Here is a 22,224-nt window from a genome sequence, read left to right on the forward strand (position 1 = left end):
AGGACAAAACATGTGCATTTCTGAACTTAAAATACAGTTTTTTTCCAGTCATAAGAGTAAAATTTACAATAACGATGATCTTTTTTTTAATAACAAATGTTGTACTAATGTTATTCGTAATAACTCGATAATAAATAATTCAGTTATTCCACATTTTAAGATATTTTGTCCCTTGTTTGTGTGCTATACTCATAAAATTAGTTTATTGAGTTTCCTGTACAAAGTCAGTTTTGCAAAACGTTCTCTTATAAATGTTAGAAATGCTTCGGAAAATCATTAGACACAGTCCACTATTATTTTAAACTTTTTATTAAAGATACCGTCAAAGAGCCAAGTGACTATTTACATAGGTAATAGTAAAGTAATTTATTTATAACCTTAAAGTAAAACTCAAACAGACGCACGCTCTCACATTCATCTCCCAGTCGGATTTACGCGAAGAGATCCTCCCTATCGGCACCGTTTCCGTCGGCACCTTCCTCCAAACTGGAGAACAGCAGGAAATGTGACGGCCGGTGCACCTCGTGGTAGAACTCTTTCGGATTGGCCAGCTGCAGTTCATACTTCATGTTCGGGTCGTGCCTCACGCCCATAAAGTTGTAGTTCCAGCTGGCCTGCGCCGGCACCATGAAGAATCCGAGGAATTTGTTAGACAGCAGCATCTGGACACGCTCGTAGTGCGACGGGAGATATCCCTTGGGGTTGTTGCCCTTGTCGGTGTTCTTGTGACCCCATTCGTACCCGGAAGGGGTAAGTTTGTAGGCCGTCAGGGAACAGGAACCGGGCGTGAAGGAACAGGTGATGATGATGGTTTTCTCTCCGTCCCAGGTGGTGTTCTCAGACATGATCTTGGCGTGGGTGGTAATGTCCTGTGGGGAAAGCTGGGGCAACTCGTTTGGCTGGGTGTGGATCCATCCGAGGGGTTCCATGTCTTTGAGATACTGGTGCGTGGGGAGGGTGTTCGGGAGGTTGATCTGTTGATGGGTACCCCACTGTGGAGGCATCACAATGCAACGGATTTCCTTGACCTGAGGGTTATCCGGAGGACTTACACCGTACAGATAGCCGGCAATTTGGGCACGAAGATCCGAAATGGTGACAAATTTCTTGAGAATGTTTTTCGGTAGAATGTAGGTGTAACCGGTTTCTTTGATGTCATCCGAGCTGACGTAGATGTGGTTCGTACGGAGGTGAAGGTTCGTGGCTGAGATGGCTCGGACGCGCCATTCTGTTTTGGAACTGAATGTTGTGGTTTCGTAGTTACTGGTCGTGGATGTGATAATTTCGTCTCCATGTTTGTTGGTAGTTCTGGTGGTGGTAGCGGTGAGTTGGGATTGTTCCTTGGTTTGTTTCTCAATTTCGGCGATCTGTTGCCGCTGGGCTGATGGAGCAGAGATTTCCATGCCAAGAATGATGTCACGTATTTCCGACTGGGTCAGAGACGCAACGTTGACGTTATTCTTCTTGCCGTAATCGGCAAGGATCAGATCTTTAAGTTGAACTTCGACCTTGATCCATTCTTCATCGCTGAGAGTTGGCCAAATGTGGTGAGCTTCAGTGATCGTAGTTTTGTCCGGTTTCAGTATGACCTTGGTTCGCTCGGTGTTGACATGCAAAGCACGCAGGATCAAGATCAATCGAGAGAAGGCGGTGTACGAAGAAATTGTCTTCAACCAATCGTCGTACAGATTGAACAAAACCATTTGGGGTTCGGTTGCCTTCAGGATAAGATCACCAAACTTTTCTACCTTCAAGCAAGCCTGGAAAGGCAGTTGCAGTTCGGAGCCCTTGATCACGATGTTGGGGAAATCGAGCAAATGCACCTCAAGTGGATCCAACATACCCTTGCGGGTGACAATGATCTGCTTCGGCTGTTCTTCAACCGGAAGAGACCGAATCAAAGCAGCTACTTCTTCAGCGGTCTTCCACTTGGCCAACTGTCCCAAACGTTTCTGGCCAGCCCAGACGGACGTGTGAATGATCTTCAAGAACAACTGTCCCGTTCGTGGATTGAAGATAAAGATGGCGCCGTTGATGGGTTTGGTGGTCAAGTTACCTTCGAATGTCTTGTGGATCGTAACTCGGTACACGTTGGTGTCGTCTACGAACCAGATGATTTGATTCGAGAACAGCTCTCCGTAGTTTTGCGAGGACAGATAGGGCTCAGTAGGTTCTGAACTGTACAACTGCAGCGCCTTACGTATACGTTCCCGAAGCACATACAAGGCCGGGTTGGCCTTCATGATCTTTGCCATAGCTTGTTGGATCAACGGTTTGCAACCCGGGAACCAATTACCGTAGGCACTGTGCAGATTGTAGGCCAAATCGATCGCGATTAGAACACCTGTCGGAGACGGGTAGATGGACATGTTGTCCGTAGTGTAGTCCAAGAACTTGGCTCTGGCGTATCGTTCGACATCATGGGAATCGTAGTCTCCCCAGCGGAGCTGAACGTCCAACCAATACTTCTGAGTTGTCGTATTGTCCATGGTGTCCTTGGTATCTGCCAAGAGAGACGGCCGTGACACGTTCCATTTGTAAGCCGGGAACAGCAAGATATCCGCACAGGATGAGTTCATCTTGTACGACTTCCTAGGATGGATGGTCTCTTTCTGGACCGTTTCAATCTCCAATGCGTCCAACTCCTGATCGAACACCTGACACAGATCCATAACGATCGATTCGTGGATCTTCTGCCACAAGTGAGCTCTGAAGATCTGAATCAGAGAAATCTTCAACGTCGGAATTTTACCGTGCATGAAAATACCGGTCAAATCCAGCTGCACCTGGAAACCGACGTACACGTTGGCTCGATTGATCGTAGGTGACCACCACAAGGTGAACCGACGGTTCGGAATCTGGTTTAAACCGGAACGCTGAGCGTTGGTCAGCTTTTTGTACTTCATCGACTCTTCGAAACCAGATGCCTTCTCCCAGAAGAGACCTTCCCACGTGGGGAAGTAGGTTCCCTTGAAGAGCGTGTGTTCCAGAATACCTTCTACTCCGCCCAAGGCCTGAATCATGTCCGTTCGATAGTTGTTCAAGTTCCATAACTTACCGTCGTGGCGTTGATGCGTCCACCAGAAGGGATTCTGCTTCAGCACCTGATACTGCTTGAACTCTGTCCGGATTCTCCAACCTTTGTCGTAGGCCAACGTGTGACGATCCTTCTGGAACAGGGTGTTGATCCTAGGAATACCACGATCCCAGCTGTCCTCCAAATCCTCCAACGTCAACCGTCTGTTCTGCGCATTTGCTTCCTGTCTCTTCAGAGCGTACTCAGCCCAGACACGTTGCGAATCAATGAACTCGCTTTCCCACGGCTGAATGTATCGGTATAAGTTCGGAATCAGTTGATCCTCGTCGTGGGACATTCCAGATCGGAAATGGGTAATGCCCACATCGGTCTGCTTGGACCATCTCAAATCTGACTGCGGAATCAGCACGTGACCCATGCTCAACATACCCAATCCACCCAACTCCTTTGGAGTGTAGAACACCACCGGCGGGAATCTCGAGGGCATTTTCGAGTTCAGACCGATCTTGATACGGGTTTGGATCTTGTTCTCACATTTCACCAGCAAATCAAGCAATTCCTGCGTGTTGACCACAGCCTCGCGGAAGTAAGTCATCAATCCGATCAGAGCCGTGTTCCACTTGTTCACAATCTTCGTGAAGGTTGTCGAACCGGACGCCATCAGAATCTGACGAACACGGTTGTGGAATCGGGACAACGACTCGTCATCCACCCTCAAGAAACACTGTGCCGTACGTTCCTTGGTCACTTCGTTCTGCAAGTTCCAAACGCCGTCCCTATGAGTGAATTCCTCGTTCTGAGTTCTGCACTTGGGAAGGATCCTGCACTCAAATCCGCACATGTTGAACAGCAGATTGGGATTGTCCTTGGAATAAACCGACACAAACGTATTATCCCACTGAACCGTTGTCACCGATCGCGGCAAACGATTCTTGATGTCCCAGAACACGGCCCGACCCAAGTTGACGTCGTGTTTCATCAACCGCATCCTTGCGTCCCTAGGCCAGCACTTCTTGTTATTATATCCCACAATGTTCTCGTTATTTGGATCCGGATGTTCCGTCAGATACCGCTGAATCAAATCCCGCGCTTCCTCCGCCGTGAACCGGAAGAAAATATGAATCCGATCCACGTACCGACAGTACAACCGAATCGGGTGGCACGACTCGGTGGCCACATCCTGGAACGTTAGGAAATCATTCGGCATCTGCGGTGGGCCGGCCATCTCGCTAGCCCGCTGCAAACCGAGCACCAGCAAGTCCAACACCAACCCATAGTACTGGGCAATGAACGAGGCAAACTGCAGTCCCCGAATGATTCCGTAACTGTTGGTGTGGTTCATGTCCTTGTAGTTGATGACCACGTTGTTCTTGGCCGTCATGTAATCGGCAATGTTGTGATCCACGATCAGACGCAGCAGTCGATTCAGCAGGGTCAAATCGATCTTCTCGTACAGTTTTTCGTAGCGGGATTCCAGCAGGACGTTGCACTCGCCCTCGGAGACGTCCCATACTTCCTGCAGATTGTTGATGCCTGGAATGGGAGGAAGAATGATGGAACTTCAATTAGAAATACTGTACCGATGCCTGTTCAGTATAATCCTGTTATAGGGTGTCTACTCATAACTCAAAAGAAGATCCACAGAGTTTTCCAGAAAAAAGTAAATAACAAATAAAAAATAACTTTTTTATATATATACATGAATATCCCCAAAAAATAAGTATAAGCATCTTTCAAGATTTCTGAGAGTTGTTCCTGGAATTTCTATCAAAGTTCTATCCCAGATTTCCGCAGAAGCTTTTCACTGGATATCTGTTGGAGTACCGCCCAATATTTCTTCCAGAGGGTTTCCGATATGCTTCCAGAGTTTTTCGCTTGATTTTTCCTGAAGATCTATCTAAAATTATTTAAAGTTTCTTCTCGTGTGTCACTAAGTGGTTATCCTGGATATTATCAAAATATTGAGGTGGACTTGAGAATCAGATAACATTTTTGAAAATGTGGACCGGCCTGCTGGATAGCTTTCCAACAGTTCATCTAAGAATTTTTACCATTGTTTTCCGCTATTTCTCTTGGATTTCCTCACGGAATTGCGCCCGTAGCTGCTCCCACGATTTCATGACGTTTTCAGAGTTTCTCCTTGGATGTTCTTAATATTGCCTCTTGGGATCACTTTTTTCCGAGATGTCTCATTTTTCTCAGGTTTCGAGATTTCTTCAATAAGACTTTGCGGAGTTTCTTGTAAGATTTCACTTGATTTCCTTGGAATTTTTCTCCGAGAAGTTCTTATAAGGAATTTAGTAAGTTATCCCAGGCGACATTCTGAGGAAAACCCGCGGAAAAATACCTACAAGAAGGCTGAAAGTCTCTTTAATAAAGACAAATCAATCAAGAACTCTAGGGGTATCTATTAAAGAAATGCCTAAAGGAGCATCCAGAATCTCGGGACAATTTCCGGTAAAGATTCCGGAAAGAGTTCTGGGAATAATGCAGAGAAGCTGTAAAAAAATAGTCTCACTACAATAAATCCGGTACAACTACCTATGAGGAACAACCTGACTCTGAAAGAAATCACGGAAAGAATTCAATGAGAAATATCAGCAATAGCTCCTGTAGAAAACCCAGAGGGCACACCGGAAAAATCTTAGGAGAAAGCCCAGAGTAAATGCAGAAAAACTCTTAGAGTCATCCTATGCCCTACACAAGCAAAACTCGATGTACACAGCACAACGAGTAACTTTCACGCAGCGACCCAAAAAACAAAAGAGTTTTCACGCAAATTTGTGTAACACCGGATCAGAACATTTTTTGTATTGATCCAATCGTACACAAATATGAGTGAAAAATCCTTTGTATTTTTGCTCGCTGCGTGAAAGTTATTCGTGCGCTGTGTTGTTTCATTTAAGGGTGCATCGGAAGGAATCTTCTGAGAGAAGTTCCAGGAGAAAATCCAAGAGAAATCTCAACAAAATAAACCCCGCGAGAGCCTTTATGAAATAGGTATCCCAGCTGAAACTCCTGTAAAAAACCAAGAAAAAACCTCAAAGAAATTTCTTGAGCATATTACAATAAAAACTTTGGTAGAAATCTCGGGAGGAACTTTTATTCAATTTATCCCGATTTTTTTCCTTCTCTGTAAGGAAATTAAGCCACTGAGTCCAATATGCTGAACTTTTGTGGCATGTCCCGTTTGATATTCGCATCTAGCTAGCTAATTACCATGTGCCAAGTAATCAGCTTCTGCCACGACGCGTCGAATTTATAAACTCCAAGACCTTCCCAGGTTCTGCAGACCAGATCTCACTGGGTTGCAAGCAGCCACTATTTAGAAATCTTTGCCTGCGCGTGTATGAAGCACCACAACTACAAAGCAGATGTTCCGAGGTTTCACGTTCCGTAATTCAGACACGACAGATATCACTCTTAATCTGGCCAATATTTTTCAAGTGATACCTGCTCGGGCAGTGTCCAGTTACTAGGCCAGTCAGGGCTGCTGGTAGCGTTCAGGTGGCAAAATTATAGTGACTTTAGTGACTGAAATCATTGAAAGAGTGACTAAATAGTGACTGAATAGTGACCTCAAAATTATTGAAAAATTAAAAATATATACTGAACATTTGATGAATTCTCGAGAAAATCAATGTATATTTTCTAGCTAAACTCCAGAGTTTGTGCTCTGTTTGAATAATACTTTATTGTATTAGAAAGTGTTCAATTTAAGAAGCCTTAACTATATTATCCTATTTTCAAAAAATTTGTTGATAGCTCATTGTGAATGACGATATTAAAATACTAGCTCATCATACATATCGTACATGTGACACCTACATTTTAATTGATGAATTATTTAACAAACTGTAGCGGTTTGACTCAAGTTAAACTGAAATGAGCCAGAGCCGTCGCAAAATTTTATTATGAAATAAAAAAAAAATCGGCTGCAGTGAAAAATTGTCATTCGAACAGATGGAAAATTCGACATAGGGTCCAGAGAGCCATTAGTAATCCCATGCTTTCAAATTCATCCTACCTATTTAAAACTAGTGATGTACCGAATAGTACTATTCGGCCTTCGGCCGAATACCGAATATTTCAAATTTTATTATTCGGCGAAACGAATATTCGGCCGTATATTCGGCCGAATAGTTGGTCAGATATTCGGCCGATTTTCTTATTAAAAATCTCATGAAATTATTATGGATGGCAAGATCGTTTACAAGGAAGTACAATTTAACAGCCATGATCTTCAGAAACGTTTTTACATCACAGAAAAGGTAGCTTTTCTCAAATAAAATGCCCCGAAAATCCACTTTACAATTAATGGAATTCTTGATTCAGCGTGTTGTTGCTATGTTTAGTCATTATTCGGCCTATTCGGCATATTCGGTCGAATAATATATCTAATATTCGGCTAAACGAATATTCGGCAAAATCGAAAAAAGGCTGATATTCGGCCCGAATATTCGGCCGGCCGAATATTCGGTACATCACTATTTAAAACCAAGTGAATACCGTATCGATTGATTTTGATCCTTTTGATTTTCATAGATGCTCACTTCCAACAAAAAATGCAAATATAAGAAATCAATAAAACAGCGCTTAAATCCTTTACTTTGAGTAGGATGAAAACGGGAGCATTGTTTAGCGTGAAAAATTCGAGTAAAGATCCCATGAAATAAAAACTTGCGGAACTGGAGTCTTTAATCGATTAAAAATCCTGAATTTCTAGAAGAGATTTTAAAACCATTCAAGATAAAATATCTGGCTATACCACGACAAAAAAAATCAGAAGAATACTCGCTAAAGCATTGTGAAGAATAATGAAGATATTCATACTGCACTCTTGAACAATGTAGCCAGAAATGTTTTGGAGGAACTTCTGTAATTGAACGAATCTGTAAATTCCTGATGAAACTTATGGATTCTTCAAATAAAAAACAGTTTGATCGATGAGCTCAGAGATGAACAAAAGGTTCTTGAAGAAATGTTATAAGAAACGTTTTGAACAAACTTCTGGATTAATTTCAAATACATAATACTCTTGAAATAACTCCATCAAATTTGTTTTTTTTACTATCACGTGCATGGAGATTTTCTTCAGAAACTCTCAAATGAACTCCATCATAAACTCTTTCGGGTTTTAGCGAAGAGTATTCCAGGGCCGTAGATTCTGCTCCTGTTTTTATTCCAAATTTTGACACATCTCTATACTGCCCATAACTGCATATTTGTAACATTTGCAGTTATTGTCAATATTGAGTTATTACCGGGGATCATCTCCAAATTATCAGTACTTTGATCTACCCAAATGAACTTGGCAAGTTTGTTCTACAAAATGTGAAATAAATAGGGGCTGTCCATTAATTACGTAAGGGAAATTTTACGATTTTTCGACACCCCCACCCCCCTTGTAAGATTTTTTGTATGAGAACCTAAATATTTTTGTATGACGCGTAAGATTTCTCAAACCCCCCCTCCCCCTATAAACCCTTACGTAATTAATGGACAGCCCCATCCATACCAAGTTATTTTATCTCATTATCAAATATTCACGTTTGTAACCGCATAACAGTCACACTGGGAATACACACTGGCTTCATAGCGTACCGCCAATCTTATTTTGGTCTAATTATTTTTACAACTCTTTGCCCAGCATAGAAGAAGCGCTGTAGAAGATTTCATTGCCAAAGGATTAATTCTGAATTATTGGCAAATTTTTGAAATTTCAATCCTTTCACATACTAGCACAAGTTGCAAACTTTCAGCTCCATTTTCTTCAATGCCTACTAGGGTGGCCCACACTTATATGAAAAACAAAAATTTCGAAAAACTCCGAGTCTTACCTCCTAAATCAGTTGTTTTGGACTCCCAGAAGTTACGTTCAAAATTTGAGCAAAATCGGTTGAGCCTAAGGGGGCGCTCAAAAGGCTTGAAATTGGTATGGGAAAACTTGGCCAAATGTATGCAGAAGTTTTAAATTTTCGAATTTTGCCGCTTGGTGGCGCTGTAAGCGTTCAATAATCAAACCCTTTGGTATTATTGTAGGTGACTATATGCCAAAGAACTTTGTCGAAAACCGCGAAGTGATCTGACGGCTGTGTGAAAAGTTATACCCTAGGCAAAGTGAGGAAATGTATTGAGATTTCATTATTGATATTATTCCTTTACATGTATGTATTGGAAAAACATCAATAAAGTTTATCCTCACTTTACCTAGGGTATAACTTTTTTCACAGACGTTGGATCACTTTGCGGTCTTCGACAAAGTTGTTTGGCATATAGTCACCTACAAAAATACCGAAGGGTTTGATTATTGAACGCTTATAGCGCCACCTAGCGGCAAAATTCGAAAACTTAAAATTTTTGCATACATTTGGCCAAGTTTTCCCATACCAACTTCAAGCCTTTTGAGCGCCCACTTAAGGCGAAACTGGAAGCATTTTCTCATTTTTTTGGTTTTTGATTTTTTATAAACTAACGAAGCAATATTTTTAAAATCGGTTTTCGTGCACATGTAGAGTATGGATCAGGGTACCCAACTAACATTTTCAGCGCTATAAGCTTCAGTCATTTGCTTTCTGTTGTGTAACCATCGAGTAAAAGCAGTCAACGCTGAATAAAGGGAAAGCTAGTCAAATATAAAGCATAAGCTAATACACGACTGCAAAACAAGCACCATCCAGCTACCAAACTCGGTTTTCGGAAATCCATTGCTTGTCACTGGGGCTGCCTTTACTCCACTCTATTCCAACTCCGGGAGATTTCCCGGAAGATGTGAAAACTTGAACACATCGTATAGCAGTCCCCACTAACAAAACAGCTGCTACTATACAGTACAATTCTTTATACTGACAAATCCCCAAACCAGCAGCGCTTTAAAGGCCGTTATGCGATTTCATTACTGCTACAATCTGTAATAAAGAAACTGTTGGTTTACCAACACGGCTTGTCGGATGTAAACATTATTGTCAAAACAAACTTTAAGCGGAATATATAGCTACTACACAAATTCTTTACAGCTATCCATTTCTGTGCTGTGAAATTATTTGGGTTGCTTTTATTGCACTTTAATTCAATGCCGGAAGATTTTCCGGAAGATGTGCAAATCGAGTAAGAGTCCCAGCCACTACAACAGCTGCTTTCTTACAGTACGTTTTGTAATGTTGCCAAAACACAAAACAGCAGCGCTTCGTAGCCGTTTAAAGAGCACTCTTTCAGCTAGAAGCTGTGAAGAATGAAATGTAATGAAGTATAAAATCTGTTGGCGCAATCACACAGCTTGTTCAATGTAAACATTATTGCGTTTGACGTTTCACAAGCTTTTGCAGCAAGATGAAGCTGGGTAAGGTTTCTTGTGGCACAATTATGAAGCCTTGTCTGGAGTAAAACAAAACGGGCTATTTTCTATGTTATTTATATATAGCAGTGTGGCAGCGAGGACATCATCGGGACCAGTGGATACGGAGATCGGGAGTTCAATTCCAAATAGCGGCAAGTACTTTAATTATTCAATTTTAAAAGTGATAATTCCAGTTCCACATGTATTGCGTCATGGTATCCATAACCTAATTATATTTAAACGTTTAATTTGGGGATGCCGTATAACTATTATTTAACAACTGCGAAAAGGCTGAAAAAGCGCCTTCTCAAGATGTTATTCAGTTAGTGGTTACATAGGAGCCGAGAAAAGAGCTATGACTTGGTGGCATAGAAGCTTCTCGCACAGCATATACATGCTGATTAAGTTCGCCAGATTCATTGGTATAGGGCTTGCATAGAAGCTTCCATCTATATGTACAACACAGTAACTCAGCATCAAGCCGTATTGAGGACGCTTTGTTGACGTTTACATTCACAATAAATGTTAGTTGGGTATCTTCTGAATTTTTTACGCTGTAGAAAATATTTTTCGTTTTTGCAGAAACCATTTTTTAGTGAAATTTTGTTCAAAAATGGTTTCTGCAAAAACGAAAAACATTTTCTCTCGCGTAAAAAAATCAGAAGATACCCTGATCCATACTCTACAAGTGCACGAAAACCGATTTTGAAAATATCGCTTCGTTATTTAATAAAAAATCAAAAACCAAAAAGTGAGGAAATGGATCCAGTTTCGCCTTAAGCTCAACCGATTTTGCTCAAATTTTGAACGTAACTCCTGGGAGTCCAAAAAAACTGATTTAGGAGGTAAGACTTGGCATTTTTCGAAACTTTTGTTTTTCTCATATAAGTGTGGGCCACCTTAATGCCTACTTTTGTCGAATGTGACTGTTATGTAGTTATGGGCAGTATAGAATTTGATTGATCCTTGACGAGCAGTGGGACCTCCGACTTCCCAATCAGCACTAGTTGTTTCGTGCAACTTATACGGAACATCATAATTCTCCACAGGTTTCATCCAGTCCTTAACCATTTTCATGACTCGCCTATTTTGAAAGTATTGTTAAATGCTTAGTTGACCTACAAGATCACCTGGCATAATCTTTTCAACTCGTTTAAGTCTCAACGATTCCTTTTATGCTTCTAATTGCAGGTACTCGTGCAAAGGTAGCAGACTGAGAATAGCATCTAAAGCTTTTGATGGGGTGCTGCGCATCGCTCCTGTAACAGCAATGGAATTGCTGTTGAATTTTCGCAAGTTTTGATTGCATGGTAGCCTCTTTTGTTTTTGGCCACCAGACAAACGAAGCATACGTCATTTTTGGGCAGATTATGACAGTATAAATCCAAATTATCATTTTTGGTTTCAAGTCCCACTTTCTGCCAATAGTTTTGGAGCATAACGAGAACGCACTTATTGCGTTACCTATCACGGACTCAATTTGAGCAATCCAGTTCAGTTTGGCATCCAGAATCAAACCAATGTATTTGACTCGATCACTTTGATGAATTTGTATCCACCCAAGCCGAAAAGCTATTAGGTTGATCTTCCTTCTCCTAGTGAAAGGGACAATTACGACTTTTGACGGGTTGATCCTAATACCCTTCCTAATACACCATGAATGTGTATAGTTTAGGGCCCTTTGCATTCTTTCCGAAACAGTTTTGGCATACTTTCCTCTCAATATTATGACTATATCGTCTGCAAAGCCCACAACTTCGAAACCTCTTTCCTTCAAGCTTCTTAAAAGATCGTCTACAACTAAGGACCACATTACTGGCAGAGGCGAATGACCTAAGTTAAAACCTCTTTAATAAATAATAATAATAATAATAATAATAACTGATAAGAGGACTCTGTACCTAACATCGGCGAAGGATGCACCAGGCACGGTTACCAAACTGCTATCGTAATCGCTAGATGAGAGTTGGTCTTTGTTTCGTTTCTACTGTACCTGGTACGACATAGGCAATATGCAAGTTCGAGTTCGAACCCAACAAGAGCTGTCACTTTGAATTTGCTTTCTTCGCTTTCTGGTCAATCTTATCTCGCGGCCGCTTCAACCACAGACATTGCTTTATCTAATTCCCAAGGGTCAAGCATCTGTTCACATCGAGAGATGATCATCTACTGACCGATTCGTCTTTCTAGCGACATTTCACACGTGTTAATCAAACCCTACGACGCCGACTGTTCCACGTTCTCCTAGCTGTTGTACAACCTACCGCAAGCGTGAGGTTTGCAACAAGGGGATGATTTCGAACCAAATCTCATTGTCACAAAGCACACGCCCGCAATATGCTTCTGAAAGTGAGCTATTAGATAGCTTTCCACTCCTGAAAAACGAATCAAAAAATGGTACAAAACATTGTTGAAACTCACCTTGGCACCACTTGTACACCAGCAGTGGTGGTGGTTCCGTATCGCTCGGTTTAATCCACGGTGGGAACAGTCGTCGTTTGTCCGCCTCGTACCACAGGTACTGATCCAGATAGGCGTCGGTGATCTTCTCCAACGGCTCGACGTCATACACCGGAATGAGGTGGCTGTACAAATCCATGAATTCGATTCCAGTCTGCGAAAAGATAAGAAAAAAATACTAAAATTATTCAAACGGGTTCAAAGCGATTAGAGGTGTTTTAAACTGAACCTCTTTGAAAGCACGCTGCGTCAGCAGATGACGCTTGATTCTGGACAGGGCCTCGTGAGGGTTATCGTAGGCCTGTTCGATCAATCCCAGCTCTTCGCGCTGGCTCTGGTTCAAACGCGACTTGACGCTGTACGCCTCCTTCAATCGTTCCAGGGCCAAAATCAGCAGCTTGGTGTCGTGCTTATACGAGAGCGGAGGGAACGGAATCGGCGCAAATCGGCGGGATTCTAGCCAGTGGACAGTTGTAGTGTAGATGGCAACGGCTTCCTCGGGAGAGATGTACGGACCATCCTTTAGGTAGTTGTGCTGCCGTTCCTGTTCAGCCTTCAGATAAAGACGTGTCAGTCGTCCAAGATTCTTCTTGCAAACGGTTTTGTCGACTGTGGCGCCACGACGGATACGTTCCCGATTGTAGTGGGCAGTGTTGGTCCACCAATCAGCCTTCATCTTGACGTACCGAAGAATCATGTTTTCGATCGGGATTGGCAGTCCTGGTACCTTCCAGGGGATGTTGGCCTTCCAGCAGCGCCACGCTTCCGACAAGTGCTGCAAGATGGTTCTGGCCTTGTTTTGCTTGATACCTTCGGGCATCATATCGACGATGTCGTGCATGACCGAGGCACGCAGTTCCAGATCGAAGTGCGATTCGACGCGCTGCTTGGTGACCGTCTTGGCAACGCCCTTCGAGTGACGACCTTCGAACTGACGCGAGAGCAAATTTCCCAACCAACGTTCCAACAGTGGGGTGATACCACGCATGAAGAACAACCAGACGCGCCATCCGGGAGCCCAGAAACCGCAACCAGGACCTTTTCCGACGGGGCCCTACGAAAATAGAAAAGATTGATGTTGAGTTCAGGAACTCTCAAAATTCTACGAGTGGAATCTATGAAACTCACCGTATTGAACCGATAGTAGATCAAGTGCTTCAAATCCTTACACATGCGGATCTGTCGCATCAGCTTGTACTTGTACCGATACATTCCGGTCAGTTGGCCAACGTGAGCGAAAATGTACTGCAGTCCATCGGCCAGCTGGAACGCATCCACGTTGTTCAACCGGTACTGCACGTGGGAATCGATGATCAACTTGGTCAGACGCAGGATCTCCCGACACAAATGAAACGCATTACCGAAACGAGACTTTTTACGCTCCTTCGTGGTCAAGGTTTTCACCGGTTTCAAGTTGAAGTTGTAATCCAGATGAAGGTAGTTAAGATTTTTACGATGGATCAACAGATTCAGCATGTTGTAACCCTGGCGACACACCTGGAGCCCAGCTTCCACCCAATCCAGCGTGGTGGTTTGGAAGAACTTGGTCGCCTTGAACGAGCGGAACAAATAGCGCTTCTTCTGAGGTTTCGGCTTACGATGTTTCAGCGCATTCAGTACGTAGTACTTGAGCAGCTTTTGGTAGCTGACCCGAACTTTGACCGGATGGTTAGGAGGACAATGCTCTTTGTACCAGTTCTTGACCAGTGGAATGTCAATGGCTCGTCGGCAGCGTCCCGAGCGCATATTAAACGGACGAGGGGCCCACAGGAGCGATATTCCATTCGCTGTGTTGTCCGTGTAAAGAGGGGTATCCTGAAGGAACGGCTGAACTTCTTCCGGCAGAGTGAACTCCTCGTCATCATCCGGCAGGGGTTCAGCGGACTTGACAGCGTGACGATGGGCAATCGGATTGATCAACGGATCGAAATAGAACGCCGGCAGATCCGGATCTTCGGTTTTGATGAAGACCACGTTCGGAGTATGGTACCTGGGAAGGGAGATACAAGAAGCGTAGATCTATTACACACGGGAATAGAAATGGGTTCCAACAGCTTGGGTTGGGAAGAAAAACGGAAAACTGTTCGTGATCCTCAACGATTGCTTCCATAGCACTTCGGTAAGCAATCAACATGCAGATCACAGTCGATGAACACATTGAAGTTGGGAAAAATACTGAATTAAAAAATGTGATATTATGCTGGTTGGCATAATTGCGGTGTGGTAGTAAGTTGGTTCTTATTCGACTTTGATTTGTTCTGCCACCGGGAATATGGAATGACCTTGGATCTACAGCGGTACGATTCCTCGTAAGCGGTGGCGCTAATCGTATGATTCTACATGATGCTGAATACGTTTTTGTTCGGTGTAGCATAAGTTTACAAAAATTCAAAACACGAAATATCGCTTCGGAAGCATAAAACTCACCAGCAAAGATGCACAAAATGCGGCATATTGTTGTACAGATACGGGAAAGCGATCCTGTACTCCGTTCGAATCGGTTGACGGATGATGATCTTGTTAATGTCGTTGAATTCATTCCAATCTTCGTCCCTGAAACGATACAGAGAAAAAGAAAAGTACCATGAAATTATCGTCCTCTCTCCAGACAACAATTCCTAATATCAGCATTACCCAACGTTGTGGTCCTTGATGAGCGGCTCGAACTTCGGTCCTCCCGGAATAGCCATATTCAGCGCCTTGGCCGTGAAGAAACTTTTAGGATCAAACAGATAGAAGAAGTTGCTGTCCACCAAGTCGGTCAGCAGCTGGTTGGCCAATCGATAGAGCGTGGCCATTTGAGGCAACGCCAGATTCCACTTCCGGTAGGTCGACCCGTTTACATACGGTGTTCCGATCAACGGTCGATGCTCGTAGAACCAATCGTGCACACTGGCATCTTCTTCGGTGTCCAATTCGATCTGAATGGCTTCCAACGGTTCCACATCCAGTACGTTGTCCGCGTAATCCAGCGGAGGTTCTTCGTCGTCGAACGGCGGGAATCTCATCCGCTTGAAGTGACGACGATCACGCTTCTCTCGACGCATCATAATCCACATAGTGCCCCACTGGGCAATGTAAACCGGTTCAATCACCCAAGGAATCTCGTTCACAAAGGTAATCGCTCCGGTGATGTGATACAGAACCGGAACGTCCCGAATCTGTTCCCACGGCATGGGCATATTCTCAAGCAGCTTCATGACCGCGTGAGGCATATACTTCAGTGCCCCCAAATACACTCGCTTGTCATGACGGTACTTCCGACTGGTCATGTCACCATGGTCTCTGATAATCTTCCGGATATGTTCCGGCGGCATGTCTTCCTTCTGGGCATCGATGAATCCAAACTTCCGCTTCTCGGCAAACCGCTTCGTTTGCAGCTGTTGCCACTTTTGAGCCTTCTCCATAAGTTTTTCCTCCGACAGAACCGGATCCGGCTTGGGTGGCCCCGGCGGCGGAATGTGCCCCATCGGGGGCGGTATCTGCATCTGCGTTGCGGCCAACTGCTGCGCATGCATCTGAGCTGCAGCCGCTTGATGCTGCTGCTGAGCCTGAGCTTGCTGCACCGCGAAGGCCTGCTGTTGGGCCATCATATGTGCGGCCCATTGATTGGGTGGAATCATGTACGGCGGAAGAGCCATTGTTGTTCCTGCAATTGCAAAACATTGTTTATGAATTTTTATCAATAAATCATATAAACCATCTACTTTTTCTAAATTTTAATCGACTTCGAACCCAGCATTCAAAACAATTTCAATTTGCGTCGAATGCAAAACCGAAAATTTTATTCGACTGAAAGGTCGGCCATTTCTGTCTGGCTTTTGGTTGGGTGGCGAAGGCCGGCCGCGATGCGAAAAATTCACACTATTTTCGCGTAAAATAACATCCGCTCGCACGAAACTTCATACTCACCGGTTTTGGCGTCCGCTAATGCACAAAATTCACTGATTTAGCATTGGTTTGGTGGAGGTTTTCCGTGGAAAAATGGAAAAATTTCACAGATCAAAACGCGTTCCAGCAAAACGTTTTTGCGATGTTCAACTTTTTCACGAGCGCACCAACACACTCTCCTTTTTCGGGGATTTTGACAGCTGTGCGCGTTTTTGGGCCGGGTGGGCGTTAAGGTCTGTGCGATATTGTTTGTGCATTTCTCACGTTACATTTGAAAAGGGCCTATCGCCAGAACGAAAAGATTATGGGAAAACCACAGACAAACAGACGTAACACTCTGATAATTCTCATCGACACCGATTTAACGGTCTTTTTCAAAATTTGATAGTTCAGTAACAAAATTTGTTACTGAGTTGGCCAACTGCCCAACCGTGCATAGTTTTTATTCGAGTTTGACGTTTGCTCACTACCGCCACCTAGTTGGTGGTTGGCCAAACTTAGTCCTTTTAGCATTGGGCGAATATGTTTCCGTGACTATGATTTGAATCGAAAAATGCTCGTAGTGTTACGTCTGTTTGTCTGTGGGAAAACTTTAGAGGGTTCATAGTGGTTTCTGCTTTTAGTGGTGTTGCGTGTACGTACACGCTGCATTACACGAACACTACCTGAGTTACTGGTTGAAAATAGTAAACAAAGATCAGCTGTTCCCGGCAAAATTAAATGGGCATATTTTCAACCAGTAGATTTGCATTAGTGTTCGTGACACCGCGCTGCGAAACCACTATTCACAAATATCATAACGCCAAAATTGACCTATTTTGATTTCGATTTTGACACTCACCCACCCCTTCGTAACATTGTTTTTATGAAAAGATGTTTCTTCCTTAACACCATGACCACGTATATGACATCCCTATTCCCTCCCAATAGGATTGTTTGCAGTCAACATCAATTGGGTTCCCCCATTGACAATGCATTTGAGTTCCCTAAACATTGGTACAAGATGCGGGAATCGAAATCGTGAAGTCATCGCACCCTGGTGACCATGACGGACAGCCACGTCCAAACCCCCCCCCCCCCCCCCCATCAAGCGTTATGACATTTGTGAACAAGCTTACACGCTAACCTCCAGTTACCCAGATTGGTGTCAAAGCAAGTGTCAAAATGGCCCATATTGAGTAAAACTGCAGTACTCTAATCTGGGTAAAGGCAACTTTACTAAAATCTGGATTACCGATGCACAGTGGTCCACGAACCAGATTTTCGAGGAAAGATGCATTCAGCGCCTTCAAATAATTTTGTAGCCAAATATGGTCTTCTACAAAGTTGTCCCTAATAATAAGGCCCTTTTGAAAACCCTCTTTTCAATGTGCATAAAAATTAGGGTGGTCCATATTTTCAAAGAAATTGGAAACCAAACTTTTTTATTTGCAAGAATAACTATATACATTTTTCGGGAAAGTTGTAGATCTATTAATTTTGAGCAAGTTTGCTGAATACAATTTTTATGTAGCTTTATAATTGATCGATCTAGAGATATTTTTATGAATTAGCTTAGGGTGGTACAAGAAAAACCGGTTTTCTGGTATTAACTTTTTAAGTTTCGATTTTTCATCAAAGTCGCCCGAGAAGAGTAGAGCATTTGTAGACACGTCGTTTCGTGAGCTGAGATGGTCGTTATCTCTTTTGGTTCAATAGTTACAGGTGTTTTTCTTTAAAAAATCATAGCTTTTTTTGAAAAGGTGATATGACGAATTGGGGCAAACATTAAAAATATCTTGGGATGTTATTTTTGTAACTCAAGTAAAAAATACTTGAAAAGTGCCTATTTTTTATGGAAAATCATAAATATCTTTTGAACGGAATGACGCAACAACATTCTCAGCGCACGAAAATGTGCGTTTATTTTAGCTCTAAAAATGGTTCGTAGACAACTTTGATGAGAGGTTTGAAACAAAAAAGATAGAGCGTTTAAACTATTTTGACCAAATTTGGAGAATTTTTCAATAGTTGTCATAGGGTGACTCTAGTACAAATTGTTTAATCGTTTTATCTCTTTTATTTCAAGTTTTTCGTCAAAGTAGTCTAAGAACCACTTTTAGAGCTGCCAAAAACGCGCATTTTGGCTGAGAATGTTGCTACGTCATTCCGTTCAAAAGATATTGATGATTTTCTAGAAAAAATATGCACTTTCAAGAGTATTTTTTACTTGAGTTACAAAAATAACACCCCTCTAATTTTGTGTTATTCAGTAAAGTTCAATATCAATATGAGCAATGTTGTCATTTCGTAAAATGCCTTTTTTGAAAATCGAAAGTGGGTTAAATGTATACCTAAAATTTGGGTTGAAATGTTTCGTGCGTTCATTTTTCTTGAGAATCATGTGATCTCGAATGAGCGTGTAAAAATATCGCCCAGCGCTAAAGATTTTGCGGGTGGGTGTTGCTCCCGAACTGTCAAAACAAAGTCATCGGGGAGAGAGACAGCCAGAAGATTGTCATCTTTTCAATCAAAACTGGAGCAACATTTGAAAAGGGCATACAAGCATTGGTAAACAATGACTTCTCACGTCGCTCCTGAGCCCCCGTCAGCTTATTCACAAAAACTAAGACCGTTATCAGATAGAGCAAACATCGATCTTTCGAATAACGGTGTTCATTTGCGTGGGCGGGCTGCTGTTAGGCCTTACGGAGCGTTTTCGAAAAAAGACACAAGACCTCTTGGGCCCTTTTCAAATGTTGCTCCAGAAAAGTGGAAAAATTTTCTTACACGTAGATTTTCAGCCTTCTTGTAGCTGTTTTTGTCGATTGCTGCCTAGTGAAAATCGCAAAATTTTCGTGCAAAACGCGTTCGCTGGTCTAGTGTCGATTGTGGTATCGGTCGTCTTCGGAATGCGGTACGCGTAAGGATTGCTTCTGACCCTGATCGACAACCCCAAAGACGACGGCGGCGGCAGTGCAGTGAAAATGTTCAAGAAACTCAAGGAGAAAATCACCGAGGAGGTGAAGCAATCGCCCCAGCGATTTGAGCAACTGTCCAAGGGTTTACAGGTATGCAGTCAGAACGGGATCGGTCGATCCGTGGGGAGGGAAAATCCTCATTTCAAAGTAACGGGTTGTGTTTTGCAGTTGTGGGGAACTGGGAAGTGCAGTAGTAGTGTGCACCGCCACCTACTAATTGGCGTTTCGTAATGTCCTCACAACTCCTTGCGTCGCCGCAGCCGTATGTCCGCCCACCCATTCGAACATCATCTTCAACTCAAACTTCGTCGCCTCTATCATCACATCCCGGTGAATGGTGGTATATCATCTTCTTGCGTTATGATGACCACCAGTCAGAAGCAAGCACGGATTTCTCTTGTTTCGCAAAGTTTGTTTTCTTTGCTTTGCGCGGTAGATAGGTATACAACATTTCACGCAGCAGTGAATCAGTTTTTATGTGTGGTTTTCGTACTACATTTTGCTGCTTTGAAAAAGGCCACTCCTTATGCTTTGTAAACAGTTTGTTTTATTATGGAGCATCAGTTTGTTTGATTTTGTGATTGTTTCATGAGATACGACGATCTGCATATCCAGATTTTAAATAAAGGGAAGCAAACAAATGTTAATATTTATTCCCTAAAAAATACTACATTTATAACATATTTTGTTCTGACTTAAAGTTTAAGTCTTAAACAAGATAGTTTTTCCTTATGGCTCTTATACACTGACACTTATGCTAATAGGTGCTAGTAGTTCCTCTATATATGGTTCCTGATTCGGATTGTCTTGGAATATGGTAAATTGAAGGACCTTATCCATTGGGGGTTTTGCTGAATTATGTATGTGCCATGCCAAATTTCGTCAACATCTTCTCAACGCTGCTCCGGCTATAGCAGAAGATAATCAACAAAAAGTCTTTCTCGCTTCTCCCGAAACGTACATAAAGGCAGTAGTCATGTCTCGATCGTTTCAATCCCAATTAGGAGTATTCTGTCGAATTTCTCTTTCCAACGCCTTGGAGAGACTGTTTGAAACTAGAAAACGCTTTTTAACTTTACGCCATGCAGAAAGACGGTTTCTTTGTCCATTCTACTAGGAAATATTCCCGAGTTCCTTCATTGAGCATAAGATTTTTTTTTTCACAGGATGGTGTCGAAAAGTTCTTTAACAATTAATTTGGAAATTCTACCAAGTAATTCTTCAGTAACTCAAAGATTGCTTTGCCGTTTTCTTTATGAAATCTTTCTTGAAGAATAATTTGTCTTCAAGAACATTTCAAGTGGTTAATGCAAGGACATATGTCATGCAGTATTTCTATTAGGAACTCTTACAGTGTTGTCTCCCCGAGAATGTTTTCAAAAGTAGTTCAGAGTACTTCAAAAGATTCTTACAAAGACTTCGTCAAGCATTTCTCGAAATATTTGCTCAGGAAGTCCACCCAAGGATTCTATCAATGATGTCTCTGAGAATTCATGTAGAAGATCATTCAAAGAATTTTTAAGAAATGCAGAAAAAAAATACTTCAAAAAATGATCCAAGGATTCTTTCGGAACCAGATATTATTCCAAGAAATTACATTGGAATTCCGCCAGAGGAAGAGTAGTCCTTCTAAGACATTCCCCCATGATTTCTTCCATGAGATTCTACAAATGAATTCCTGATAGGGTCACAGTGACTTTTGTAATCTTACGATCCTTCCCAAGTTTTCAAGTATTCAAAACTAAGCGATTACGGCACCGAATGATTCCGTACTTTTTGTTATCATTCGTGCTCACTTCAAACAAAAATACAAAAATAAAAAAAAAAAAGTGTTTCATTTCTTTGTTTTGAGTAGGATGAAAAAGGGAGCGTATTTCTAGTATAGGAACAGATACTCTATCTTAAAAAAGAAAAATCAGGAGATTCTCCAAGGCTTCCTCCAGGAATTCCTCCTAAGACTGTCCGGCCACTTTTCTTAGGAATTATTTAAGAATGCCAAGAAACATCCTTCAAATGATTCATGCAAGGCTACGGGACTTTTTTTTCAAAGATTTCTTTAATTGTTCATCTAAAAAATCTCTTGAAAATCATTCGAAGATTTTTTTCAGAATTTCTTCAAGGACCTTCTTAGAAACTCCTGCGAAGGTTTCATTAATCATCAATCCATGCATTCTTTGTTTAATTTATTGAATAATTTCTCCAAGGATTCTATCGAAGATTTTTTTCCTCCCCTGTTGGGGAAATTAAGCGTCCAATAACTGTACTTTTGTGGCATTGATAATAATTAAGTTTTCGAGAATTACTATTGGGATTTTACCAGGGATTTCTTCAGGAATTCTACTAAGATTTTATTCGCAATTTTAAAGGAATACCTTCAAAAATGCCTTCAGAAATTCCTTCCAAATTCCTTCATGATTTTTTATTTAATCTTCAGTAATTCATCCAATTAATCCTCTTGCATTTGTTTCAATTATTCATTCAGAATCAGTATTGTCTTACAATTTCTCTAAATGATGTCATCAATCAATTGTTCAAGAATT

At 42.2% G+C, this 22,224-nt stretch overlaps 1 protein-coding gene across 1 annotated transcript; it reads right to left on the minus strand.

The window, feature by feature from the left end:
* Positions 1 to 291: 291 nt before the first annotated feature.
* On the minus strand, positions 292 to 16,901 carry LOC109417815 (pre-mRNA-processing-splicing factor 8). Its single transcript, XM_019691989.3, has 7 exons — positions 16,746 to 16,901; positions 15,468 to 16,482; positions 15,261 to 15,386; positions 13,962 to 14,823; positions 13,063 to 13,887; positions 12,795 to 12,987; positions 292 to 4,570 (listed from the first exon to the last, which is right to left on the minus strand). The coding sequence occupies exons 2-7, from the start codon at positions 16,472 to 16,474 to the stop codon at positions 432 to 434; spliced, it is 7,152 nt and encodes a 2,383-aa protein (XP_019547534.1). The 5' UTR covers positions 16,475 to 16,482; positions 16,746 to 16,901; the 3' UTR covers positions 292 to 431.
* Positions 16,902 to 22,224: the final 5,323 nt, after the last annotated feature.

The sequence above is a fragment of the Aedes albopictus genome, chromosome 2 (genome assembly GCF_035046485.1).
Source record: "Aedes albopictus strain Foshan chromosome 2, AalbF5, whole genome shotgun sequence".
NCBI classification, from domain to species: Eukaryota; Metazoa; Arthropoda; class Insecta; order Diptera; family Culicidae; genus Aedes; species Aedes albopictus.

What these genes read in the sequence shown, in the direction of transcription:
- LOC109417815 (XM_019691989.3), bottom strand. Translation starts at nt 16,474, where the DNA reads ATGGCTCTTCCGCCGTACATGATTCCACCCAATCAATGGGCCGCACAT. An exon ending in CATTTTGTGCATCTTTGCTG is followed by an intron (nt 14,824 to 15,260) that starts GTGAGTTTTATG and finishes CTCCCTTCCCAG; the next exon opens with GTACCATACTCCGAACGTGG. An exon ending in GGTGTACAAGTGGTGCCAAG is followed by an intron (nt 4,571 to 12,794) that starts GTGAGTTTCAAC and finishes CTCCCATTCCAG; the next exon opens with GCATCAACAATCTGCAGGAA.